We start from the raw sequence: 12,413 nt of genomic DNA, 5'->3' as shown, positions 1-12,413 counted from the left end.
AAGTACTACAGTTTTTGTGTGCAGTGAAAATGCTATTTATATGAGATACTGTAAGATGCAATACACTAAAATCTAAAACCACTCTAGATTCTCCCTAAAGAATGCCCTTCCTACAACCACAAAAAGACTGCTTGGTTGCTTCTGCAATATGTTTTTTTAAAAAACCCAACTTTTTGGCACAATAGCTACAAGAACCTTCTCCTGTGTTACAGAAATCTCAGACATCCCAAAGGGGCTGTTTTCCGGGGTTCAGTCTCACCCCACCCAGGTTTTCCCCATTCATAGTCATATCCAGGCATTTGACCCAACACTGCCAGCATCCCCCAGTCCAGACCCATCCCCTCTTCTCTTAGAACGACCATGTGCAAAGGAGGAGGAGGGCATCTACTGCTCCTAGTTGCACTGAAAAGGGAAGTTTAAAGGAGGCAGCTCCATTGTGTAGAGATGAGGAAAATGAGCACCTGCCCAGAGTCCCTCTTCAGGACAAGAGCCCTGCGTTTCTCTGCATCTGGGACATGCTACCACCTCCTCTTACCACTATTCCCTCAAACATCTCCTCACACCTGTGCTCCCCTGATACCCTCAGCCTTAATATCCAACCACTCCCCCCGCACAGAAAAAGAACATGAGTATGCAGCCCCCCACCCTCCCAGCAGGTGCCACATCCGTGCCACACCCTCATCCCAGGCACCTTTACCGCCTCTTTCCCTCAGGCACCCGTTCGCTCCAAGACCCCTCCTGATACCCCTCGCCTCACACGCCTGGGGCCCTCCTGATACCCCTCCCCGCATTCGACACCCTCCCTCAGACACGGTCTGGCCCACCCACCCGTCCAATAGTCCGTTAGTGAGGAGACACCCACCGCGGCTCGGGAGCGGGGCCTACCCCAATTCGCCTCAGCCGCCCCCCGCTCTTTCTGCCCTTCCTTCCTCACCTCTTCCTTCCCGTCTCTTTCTCTTTCTACCCGGCTTCTGACTGAGAGACTCAGTCTCGAGCTTACCAGCCCGCTCCGGAACTTCCGCCGCCAGCCCGCGCGAGGTGGGCGGACCCGCCTAAGCTTCGGGTCCACCGGAAGTGACGGCATGGCTTGTACGGAAAACGGAAGGGAGAAAAGGAACCACAGGGGCGCGGCCATCTTGGTTGTCTGAACGCAGCCTTAGGGCTTTTTCTTCAACCTGTGCCTTCCAGTTGTGTTGAACTACAACTCCCATCAGCCCCCAGCTGGCTGGGGGGGGTGATGAGAGTTATATTCCAACACATCTGGAAGGCATCAGGAATTGCTTTTTGCCAATATTTTGTTTTGTTTTAAGTGGCATTGCTTACCATTTCCATGCCATTCTCTTAGTAATAGCCATCATAGCTAGGTGTTTCTTCTTGCTCATTCTTAGGGGTCATAATAATAGGATTGGGGCTTTTTGTTGTTTATAATTGTAAATGGAGATAATAGCCTTTGCTTCGGCTATTAGCAATTATAAGTTGCTAACTTATAATTATAAACTGCAGCACTGGTGTTATTTTTGAACTTTTAATAGTAGCCCCAGTATTTGTGCTAGCAATACTCAAATCATACCTTCCTTGTGTAACTGCTACTGTCTTTGCACTAAGGTATTGGTAGCCTGCCCTGGTTTTTTGTTTTGTTTTACTTAATTCTCACATTTACCTGTTAATTAGGCAAAATTTAACCTTGCTGACATTGCACTCCTGGATTTTGACTTTGTTCTTGTGCGTGTGTATAAGAAACATAATTCTTAGGTCAATGTTACAAAGCTTTTTGGCAAATTACTCTGCCCAAGCAGCTTGCTCACTACCATGGAAGCAGCTTGCTCACTGAGCAAGTGTTTATGAAACAGGAATGCCTATTATTTTTTCTCCCACATAATTATTAGCATTCTTAGCCTGTTTCATACATTAGCCTGAAAAAGTGCACAATTACAATTTTTTAAAAGTACATCTAAAAATATTAAGTTGCAATGCAAATATGTTTTCAAAACACTTCTCATCCTACAGGTAGAACACTCAATTTGGCTGAAGCTGCTGATTGAGTGCACAGTGGTGGCAACAAAGAGTTCATTGCTTTGTGACATGAAAATACAACTTACAGCACAATCCAATGCATGTTTACTCAGAAGGAAGTCCTGCTATGTTCAATGGGGCTTACTCTGAGGTAAGCATATGGGACTGAATCCTAGTTAAGAACTGGCTGTTGCCAAGCCACTGTGCTTGCAACTCAGAGGAATGCTGGTTCTCTACTTTGAGAAAACACAAAATGTGCATAAAATCCATAAAGTGCCACAATGGCCACTAATTTAGATAGCTTATTAAAGAGGATCATACACATTCACAAACGAGATGTCAAATCCACGCTTCCTAATACCTAAATCAACAACCAATGTTCTTGTGTAGTACTTGAGTGCTAGGGCAGGGTGGGCAACCTGCAGTTCTGAGCCTAATTTCAGAAGTTCTCTGTAAGCAATCAGTTCAGACAATCTAGCAAGAGCAACCTGTCCCTTCCTGTGCCAGGCTGGCTGGCAGAAAGAGAGAAGGGGTGGCTCTACGCACTCTTGCCTGTGGCCCCACCTGCTGCTAGCATGCACTTTACTCCTGAGGGTTCATGACCCTTGAGAGAGAAAGAAAGGATTCCCCACCCCTGCTGCTAGTTTCTGTCCTGCTTCCATTCTGGATCAACAGTCACAAGTAATCCATTTGAGCCTGGAAGACATTTCTAGAGCCAGTAGTAGTCCAAGTGCTGAAAGGTGAGACCCAGGTTCAAATACCCACCCAGTCATGAAGCTTACTGAGTGATCTTGGGGTAGTTACTAAGCATTGTAACAAAAGGGACACAGACATGTTCATTGCCATATTTATTAGAAAACATTAAGCCACATCAGTTAGAAAGTTGTCATAGAAGAAACAAACATCTAGGTCTTTAGCTCTCTCAGATTTTAGACACACAGATGAAACTGTTAGAAATCAGCAAGAAACCTACTGAATGATGCTTATGGAAAGACATGCAGTGCTTTGGTGCACAACCAAATCATTACTGCCCTGTACATTTAGAAATCAGTCAAGAGTCCACCTAGAACATCAGTATCTTATCACCCTGTATAAATTACATTCAAAAGCCAGAACATAATCCCAAATTGTGCAATACTCCCTTATCAAGTTGCCCAACAACCTCACACCTCAGCAGTGCAAGTAGCAAATAAACAGGAAGTTCGCTGACTCAGAAAACTTCTGCCCCAAACAGATATTAGATAGTTAAGTCACCCACGGGGTAGGCAGTCAAGGGCCAACATTTTCAAGACCTGCTTCTAGGCCCCCAAGCCATGATTGTTCTTAGCAATGGAGTGATTTTGCACCTATCTGCCAAGCATTGGGTGCTCTGCTTTTACACCACCACAAAAGAATGAAAGCTATGATGCTCATTATAGCCTCAAGCATTCCACATCCTTCCAAGTCTGCCCAATGGCCTGTTGCCACACGAACCACTGCAGTTAGGAAATGAAATGTGTCTGCGGTGTGATCTGATCAATTTTGTGGTCAGCTGGGTTTGCTGCCGCTTCATAGTTGCAGATGGTCACTTCATGTCGATGTGGCTGCACAAAAACAAGATGAAGACTTCTTAAGATGCTACCCGGTAAACCCTTGAAAGCCAGAACAGTAATTTGATCCTCTTTCCATTTCACGCCAACACCATTCTGCAACCCTTTAGATCTTGCCCACAAGCCCATACTATAAAAATGACTTGCACTAGCTTTGAGGAACCTTAGATTAATGGGAATCCAAGCTTTTAAGAACTAAGTAGTCTCCTTTTTCAGGACATGCCTTTTGCTGGGTGCCTAGCTGAGAATGGCAGGACGACTGTTAATACCAGCCAATGTCTGTTCAGCAGCAGGGAAGGAGCTACACTGCTTTGTTTACAGCCCCCACCCCAATTAGGTGGAGGGTAACAGAGAAAAGTTGAAGGTAAATATGAGAGAAAAACCAGAATTTTTAGATTGCCTATTTGAAGACTCTCTGCTTTAACTAGATGCTTTCAAATAGCCAAAACAGATTCCTAGACTAGCTAAACACAGGAAACCTTGAGGCTAGTTTCATTCCAATTATTTGGTAGATTTATGAAAATGGCAGCTAGCGAGAAATTAAGGGCATATTTCAGATTTGCAAATAACCACTCATCAATGAGGCAGGAAAGCTTTTGTTAAACGTAAGACAGCTGGCTCTTTTTCAGTGAGTTACACCTGACTAATGGGAGGTTCATGCAGGCAAGTATGGGAGCTAGTAAATGTTGTGGTTGTTTCTGCAAGGTTGGCATACTTATACTGATCTCTCAGCTGCCTCACTATATAAAATTAACACTATGAAGAAGCACAAGGGTAAAGTACCTAGGAAGATGCTATGACACAACAGATGCGTTTAAACTGTATTAATATTACAATCTAGGTGGATCTTAAGTATGAGTCATTGTGCCAGATGTTCACAGGTCCCTGTCCACCATATTATTATATTATTATTATATTTATTTGTATCCTGCCTTTTGCCCAATACTGGGCCTCAAGGCAGCCAACATAGCCGCTAGCAAACACACCCAGTGGGAGGAGAAACGCTACATGTAAGTGCCCTTAGTAGTCACATTAGTTTTACATCCCGTCTAGATCTATACCAAGTGTCTGTGCTCAAAAGATCACACAAAATGGCAGGTAATTTGACTTTTCCTCTCCCAGAACCATCTTCTGACTGGTATAAGAAGATAAGATCAATTTGTGTAACTAAGAATCGGTACCCAGATTTGTCTGCTTCCTCCTCACTTAGAGAGAAAACTTTTGGGTCCAAAGGGGGGAAAAAATCCCCTGAGGTGTTTTTTTGGGGGGGAAAGTGAAAATTTAGCACTCTTTACATATCTAAACTCACTTTCTTGCTTTAAGACAGCCTTTCCCTACTCACATGTTGGGAAACTGAGCATAAATGTCTATCAGTAAAATATACTTTAGATCAAAAAATTTAGTAAGGAATGAAAGAAATAACTACGTTGGGAATCTTAGCGAAAGGATTTTAAAAAAAATCCCCATTATTTCCAGACATTTTACATTTCTAACCTTTCTATAAAAGTGCTCTTATTATATAGTTTTTAGAAATCATCTCTGGGAGAACAAAGGCTGGGTAACAATATATAAATACTTTGTCTAAATTCTAGAAGAAAGTGTTTCATAATCCAAAGCTGTTCAATTGTCCAGAAAAACAAAAATGGTCCTTGCAAATAAACAGAGAAAACATTTTCTTCTGAATTTTCAGTTTTTTCCCTGCACGTTCACAGCTCCCTCCCTATTCCTTTTAAACTGTAAGCACATGGGCAGGGGACTGCCTTGTTTTTAGAACTCTGTATAGCACTTAACCTGCTTAATCAATCACAAATGCAATAACGTTGATAATGTAAACAGATCTGTGTGGCCCTCCTTCCTCGTCTGCCTCTGCTCCCTTGGTCTTATCAGCCCCCATACTTACTTCTGTCCATTCTCCCCTCAGGCCTATATAAAAGATCTTTGTTGTCTCAGCACCAAAGTTTTTGGAGAAATGGATGGAGAGATGATGAATGTTTGAAAAGCGAGCAATTCTGGAAGAGAAAAATGTGTTGATGTTCTTCATAAAAAAATATTATTACACACAAGAGATAATATTCTGGTCTCTGCAGCAGCAAAGATGATCAGCTCATTGCACAGAGATTGAAAACCAGGGTTTGTTGGGCCAAAGAATTGGCAAAGCCTGAAGGAGAAAGGAACACTTCACCTTTTTGACTTCAGCTGTAGATGGGGGACTTTGGGCAGTTTCAGCAAACAAATTAGGGAATACAGGCCAGCAAAGTTGGCCTGCTAATGGGAAGGTCCTACCACTTGCTGATTCAAATGTACATCAACCATTGCCTTTTAAAACTACACAATTCACACCATGATGTTTTGTGTTTTTCAGTGTCTGCACCTCTTATGAATTTCAGACCGTTTTGCTGTCTGCAAAATATGTGTCATAGCTCTTTATAGCATCCTACATTTAAAGGGCTTCTGGTTCTTTTCTTGTAATCCCAGTGTTGCCAGCATCAATAACATAAATCTATTATATTTCCATTGCTACCTTTCCTCTTCTGGTTGAAAAACAGGGTGGGGCACATGAGATTCATGCTACTTTGTAGCTAACTTACCCCAAAGTTGAAATTCTTCGGACCCAGAGCTGTAACTTCCCCAACCATACAAATTTTCCCAATGTTCCACTGAGGTCTTACTCTATGGCAAAACACCCCCATGTACTTTCTTCTGTTCCAGTACTATATTAGAGAATGATTTTATTGTGAGAATTTTTTTACACTGCTTTGAGCCTCTGGAAGCTGCAAATGGGATATACGTTTCTAAATAAATAAGTGTGGATCTCTCCCAAACATGGAGGCCAGCAACCTCACGACCTATTAGCTTTGCTAAACTGCAACATCTCTCCAGCCACAAAAAGAGCAGCAGGGGAAGGAGAAATCTTCTCTTTATTCTAGGAATCAAGGTGAATTTTCTTGTCATCAATTCAAATGCACCCAACTGTGCTGCTTTGTTTCTCACTCAACACATAAATATCACAAACAGCAATTAAATAATATATCCTATGCAGCAGCAGTGACGAAACTGCCATTTGTGAACCATGCAAGGAAAATAACAACAAAATCAAGCAGTTAGACACTTGCTTGGGGTCTGAGGGGGCCTGGAAAGCGAAGGAAACGTCTGCACACTAGAAAGCTAAGCCAGTTAAACTGCCATAGCTCCCCTTCTATCACACTGGAGTGTCGGGTGAAACAGAGCGAGAGAGACAGAGCCCTGATTAGAGAGCATTCCCCATGCAGGCTGGGGATTGTAGTCCAACATATCTGGAAGGCACCAAGTTGAAGAGGGGTGGTTAATGTGTATTGAGAACTATTACTAGGGAGGTGGTGGCCTCTCCCACACTAGAGGCCTTCAAGAGGCAGCTGGACAACCATCTGTCAGGGATGCTCTAGGGTGGATTCCTGCATTGAGCAGCAGGTTGGACTTGATGGCCTTGTAGGCCCCTTCCAACTCTGCTATTCTATGATTATGCACAGAAGCTGCGGAGGCATAAATTACATATTCTGACACTTGTTTCAGGACAAGAGAGCTGCACATCCCCAGTTGAGGCTGAGCAGACAGTGACATACTTCGTAGGATATTCCAGTTCTCCTGTAATGTCGCGATTCAGGCTGAACATCTGATCCGGTTCTCTGGCGGTATTATCGAAGGACATGTGAGGTATGTTTTTAAACCTGAAGAAAGGCAAGACAAACAACAAGAATCAGGCTGCACAAAGGCAAATTATGTTTCCCATTCAATACACAGCTACTATAGTTATTTTGCTTTAAAAGGGGAAACACAGCTCAAACTGGCACCAGGTATAATAGAAAACTGAAAAACAGAAGACAAAATGTAATGAGAAGAAAGTGATCTTTCAGTTGTTTAGGACACTGCATGCTCTAATGAAAAGTTTAGAAAAGGGAACTGCTACCCTTACAGAAAACAAAAGGAAATGCAATTCATGACCCCCTAAGTAACTGGGTTTGTAGGTCAGTAGTGCCAATTAAAGGAGTAATCGAATGGGCCCCATGCAGCGCCTGGGAGCAGGGGGCAATAGGGTATTTTGGATTCCTGGATCCAAGGTTAGGGACAGTGCTCTGACCTCGAATCAAGGAATCCATGTTCTGAGCCCCTCACAGCTGTTGCATAAAAAAACATACTGGCTGCCCCACTGAGGTTGGGAATACAACCTTGGAGAGGGGGTAAAGGGGCCGTTCCTTTGGGCGGGGAGGGGAGGGAACTGGAGAGGCCTGTGGCCTCTCCAGTCTCTTTCCTTCCTCCTCCAAACCGCCCCACCTAGACAGGCAAAAAAGCCTACCTAGCAAAAACGCAGAGGAGGAGGAGTGGAGAGGCAAAGATCATCTCTGCCACTCTTCCCACTCTACACTGCATGACCATAAGCCCCTGACTCCCTGCAAGAACCTGCCAAAGCCACTAAAACAGCAAAGCCAAATGACAACTTGCCTAAAACAGAGATCCAAGAAACAATATCCCTATGCTCTGCTTCAGTGAACCTCACCAACGGTAATTGAACACACAGTATCAAGGAATCCAAAACAACAACAAAAATTCACCACTGCTGCAAACACACAAAAAGTAGCAGAGATGTAGTTGCTTTTAGTAGCTTTAGGCTCTCAGGATTTTAATTTTCTATGTCTCATGGTTGCAGACTGGAGTTTAAACATTACATGTGTTCTGTTTCTGGGGTTCAGAAACTGAGGGGGAAGCAATAGGTACTAGAAACAAGGAGCTGAATAAAGGGAGGAGTCTAGGGGGGGAAAGGAGGGGGCACAGAGGCAGAAAGGATAATTTGTAAGTGGCAGGAAGGAAGTGGGCAAGCAAGCGAGGGGAACATAGGGTGGCTAGATGCAGAGGCCAGATCCTGACAGGCAAATTTTGGCAAGGAAGCAAAGGAGGCTGGGAGTGGGAGGAGGAGATGAACCTGAACTTCATTGAAGTCAGCCAATGTTTCGCTTACAGGCTTGTAACATGAAGTATTTCAAATTAAGTGGAAGATCCTCAACCATTTATTTGCAAGCCAGCCCAAAGTCCACTTACTGGGTGCACAACTTTAACAGAAGCGTTGAAGCAAGAATGAAGAATAACCGCACAGATATTTATCTCAATAAGAAACTGGGTATTTTCTGACTAGCATCTCCACAAATCATCTGCCCCTCAGTGCCACTTACAGTCTCATTTCCAATGGGTGTGTGTCATCATCTTCTCCCATCACAATTATCCCTTTTAATTTCACATTGCCTGTAAATCTGCAACAAAAGATACGTCAATGGTTTTCCAGGTAGTTGTGCATCACAAATGTATCATTCTTTCTGGGAACCGAAGATGCTGCAGGTTTATCAGAAAGGCTGCTTCTGTGGGTTGGTATTTTTTACATCAGCCATCTGCAGCTCTTTCTAGCCCTCCCTCTCAATGGAAAAGCCTGGCGACTATGACATCAAGTGCCAGCAACTGGAAGTGCTGGCGACTGGAGGCATGTACCAAAACCACCTCACTGAATCCTAGCATAATGTCCTTTTTCATGGGCTTTTAATTGTAAACTGCTTTGGGAGCCAACCTTGGCTGAAAGTCAGGTAAAAACAAACAAACGAAGAAGTCATGTTCCAAAATTACCTCCTACAGCTTGACTTTCACAAGCCCTTCCCTAAGATGCTGTGCCATTACAAGTAACACTTCTTTCAAAAGAAAAGAAGTCAGCGCTAAACATGCACAGCTCCAAATGCCAGTGAATCATGTACTCATGTAAAACAGATACTTACGGAATATTAAACAAAAGCTCTTCATCATCATCACTTTCTACAAACTGGAAAAAAAGAAACATAAAATTGGATTAAGTATATTAAGTTTCACATTCATTCATTCTGTCTAATGGTACTTTGAGAACCCTGCAGAGAACTTTTGAGTTTTAATTTTTAAAACAAATTTCTAGACATCACAGATACAAAGAAAAATCTGAGAACATAAAACTCCATCTGGTAACAACTTAAAAAGTCTTGCAAATCAGTCCAAAGAAGTTACTATACCCCACACAGAGTAACACTGCTTATTTATATTATTTATCGCTACACTGATATCCCACCCTTTTTTCTCCAAGGAATACGCTCATGTCATCCCTCCCCCTCTCCATCTTTATCCTCACGGGTTCGGCTGAGAGTCAGTAACTGGTCCAAAGTCACCCAGAGCGCTTCATGGCTGAGTGGGGACTAAAACCTGGGTCCCCCAAGTCCCAGTCCAATACGCTAACCAATACACCACACTGGCTCTTATTCACTGCCTCCTAAAAGAAAATGGCAGAACAATCCTCTTTCAATCTGCGCCTGCTGGGTCGCCTGGCAGCAACGCTTATCCGTCCCAGGGAGGGGTCTACTTCTAAACCTGCTGAAAGAGGACATTTCTTGTCTCCCCCCACAGCTATCGCTCTGTGTATCACAGACTCTGCTGTCAAGCTAACCCTGTTCTCCAAGGCCATACCTCCCCTCACATTTCATTACCCTCTCACCAAATAATTCTAAATTACTTGAAATTACTCAAATTTTAGAAGAATGGACAAACGGTATGTCAATATACATTATCTTGCTTCATAATCTTAGTTGTAGAACGTAAGAGTTTCCCAGGTACTGAATTGTGGACATTTAGGCAAAGACAGCATACGAATCACAGCCTGACTTCTTTCAGGGCTATCATCTCCTTCTTCTTTAAATCCAAATCTGTAAATCTAGGTAGGAACCATTCCCTTACTTTATCTACCCACCCTCAGCTCCCATTTCAGTGCTCCCCAACTGTGAACTGAGCGTCCATTGGGAGATATAAGCAAAGCTACAGGGGGCATAGCCACTTCTCTGACCTCTTTCAGACAATGCACAAACTGACTAGACCAGATTGTGTTAAGTAGATCTGCCCTTTCACAATCAATGTTCTATTTATGCTGACGGACAGCACTAGCAACCGAGTTCACAGCGGCATTGAGCAGGGGGCTGAACTCAATGGCCTTGTAGGCCCCTTCCAACTCAATTATTCTATGATTCTATGACATCTAGTCTCAAAGCAGTCAGTTTGCACATTTGTTTAGGAAATATATGAATTTCAAAAGCTCAAAATAAATCGACACTATGCAATTTGCAGGGATATTTAGGCCCTGGCAGCCAAATCGCTTACAGTTAGGCAAAGGAGATTAAATTCAACTCCCCTACAATATTAGGCAGGGAAATGATTTCAGACTAAGCAGTGAGGCTTTTGAACCAACACAGCAATAGAAGGAAGAATTCCCAAGGTCCAATGTGGAATAAAGTTCACGCAGGCTGTGTTTTTAAATTAGGTAAAAAAAGAAGGAAAAACAGGAGAAAAAAGGGGAACATCAGTCTATCAGGACAGCCACAAAGCACACACACACACCCCCAGCATCCCTACTAAGATACTTAAACACTTATTCAGATTAATATATTGGCCCTGTATGCAAACCGGGCCAATACAAACAAAAAAGCCTTAACCACCGTGGTTTCTGAACAGGGCCATTTTATACATATGTCAATGTTTACAATCGTAGGGTGTTGACCTAAATCATTTTCATTAGGAACAGCATTTCGGTTATCCCTGTCCCTGAATCTGATATCAAAATTGCCTAATCAATGCTGTACTACTCTGATCAACATATGCTAATAAATAAAAGCCCATTCACACAATTCTGTCACAATCGCTATGAGCAAGAGAGGGGGGGAAAGGATGGCAATACACCAAGACAAGCACTCTCGGTAGCTGTGGTCACCAGAGACCGTGGACGGCTCAGCCACCACCTGAACGGGTATCCCACGCGAAGCCTTTTACTTTCTCTCATACAAGTGAATTGCTGCTAGTCGCCTCTATGGGGGAAATTAGAGCAATGCACTCAGGAACATTATTACAGTGGGGCCAACCTGGTGCCTTCCAGATGTGTTGGACTACAACTCCCATCACTCCCAACCACTATGACGACATACCCGGAGGGCACCAGCTTGGCCCCCACTGTAAATAATGTTCCCAAGTACACGGCTTGGGAAAGTTGCCCTGTGGGCTTTGAGGGGAGCTCTCTTTCGGAGTAAGCACGCTGAGGACTGGAGCCTTGACTTTAACCTCCGGTTTCGGGCTGAGTCATACTCTGTAGGTGGAAACGGTCTTCCCTTCATGTGGCCACAGGGGGCCAGGAGCGAGCGCTGACCCCCCTCAGCCCCCTTCACAGCCACGCCCTGCCCTGCCCTGCCCCGCCCCGCGGCGCAGAGAGAGAGAGAAGCCGACCTTCTGGCGGTCTCCGCGGTCTTCCCAGGCGCGGAAGACGAGCGCCCCGCTGCCTTCCCTCCGCTCGTTCAGGCACTCCAGGCGCTCGTGGTCGATGCGCAAGTAAAGGCCCCAGGCCTGGCCGCGCCGCTCGGGAGGCTCTTCGTGGTCGTCGCCATGGCAACAGCTGCCCCCGCCGTGGCTGTGCCCGTGAGACATGGCCGAGCTCGAGCGGGACGGAAGGTGGCGGGGGGGGGAGGGGGTTAGAATCTCTCAGCAGCAGCAAACTACCTGTCACGCACGCGGCCGCACGCTGCAAAAACACTAGAAAGAACCCGGATGTCAACAAAGCTGGCGCACGCGCTTCGCGGTCTTGAAGGGGCGATTCCTATCACGTGACGAGAGGCCCGCCCCGCGTGGCTCCTCCTCCGAGAGAAGCGTTGATTCTTATAGAGATACAAGGAGATTTCGGGCAACCTGGACTTCCGGTAACAATGGAAAGACATCGGCATTCACTTAACCGCTGTCGTTTCG

General features: G+C 44.6%; 2 protein-coding genes across 3 annotated transcripts in view; both read right to left on the bottom strand.

Annotated features, from left to right (window-relative positions):
• LYPLA2 (lysophospholipase 2) overlaps positions 1–1,050 on the bottom strand; it is a 29,438-nt gene extending 28,388 nt beyond the window's left edge. Inside the window, exon 1 of one of the 2 annotated variants that reach the window (XM_063139914.1) lies at positions 1,001–1,050. The gene's annotated coding sequence lies outside the window, so the exon portion shown is untranslated. Of the gene's footprint in view, positions 1–934 lie in introns of both variants that reach the window. The other variant, XM_063139913.1, reaches the window with a different exon arrangement.
• A 1,798-nt stretch (positions 1,051–2,848) lies between these two features.
• PITHD1 (PITH domain containing 1) lies at positions 2,849–12,165 on the bottom strand. The gene is made up of 6 exons (XM_063140159.1): positions 11,901–12,165; positions 9,392–9,435; positions 8,804–8,881; positions 7,202–7,306; positions 5,503–5,611; positions 2,849–3,596 (listed from the first exon to the last, which is right to left on the bottom strand). Exons 1-6 carry the CDS (start codon positions 12,096–12,098, stop codon positions 3,495–3,497), a joined length of 636 nt encoding a protein of 211 aa, XP_062996229.1. The 5' UTR covers positions 12,099–12,165; the 3' UTR covers positions 2,849–3,494.
• Between the last annotated feature and the right edge of the window lie 248 nt (positions 12,166–12,413).

The sequence above is a fragment of the Elgaria multicarinata genome, chromosome 13 (genome assembly GCF_023053635.1).
Source record: "Elgaria multicarinata webbii isolate HBS135686 ecotype San Diego chromosome 13, rElgMul1.1.pri, whole genome shotgun sequence".
Lineage (NCBI taxonomy): Eukaryota > Metazoa > Chordata > Lepidosauria > Squamata > Anguidae > Elgaria > Elgaria multicarinata.
This window is presented reverse-complemented; position numbering and strand designations above follow the sequence as displayed.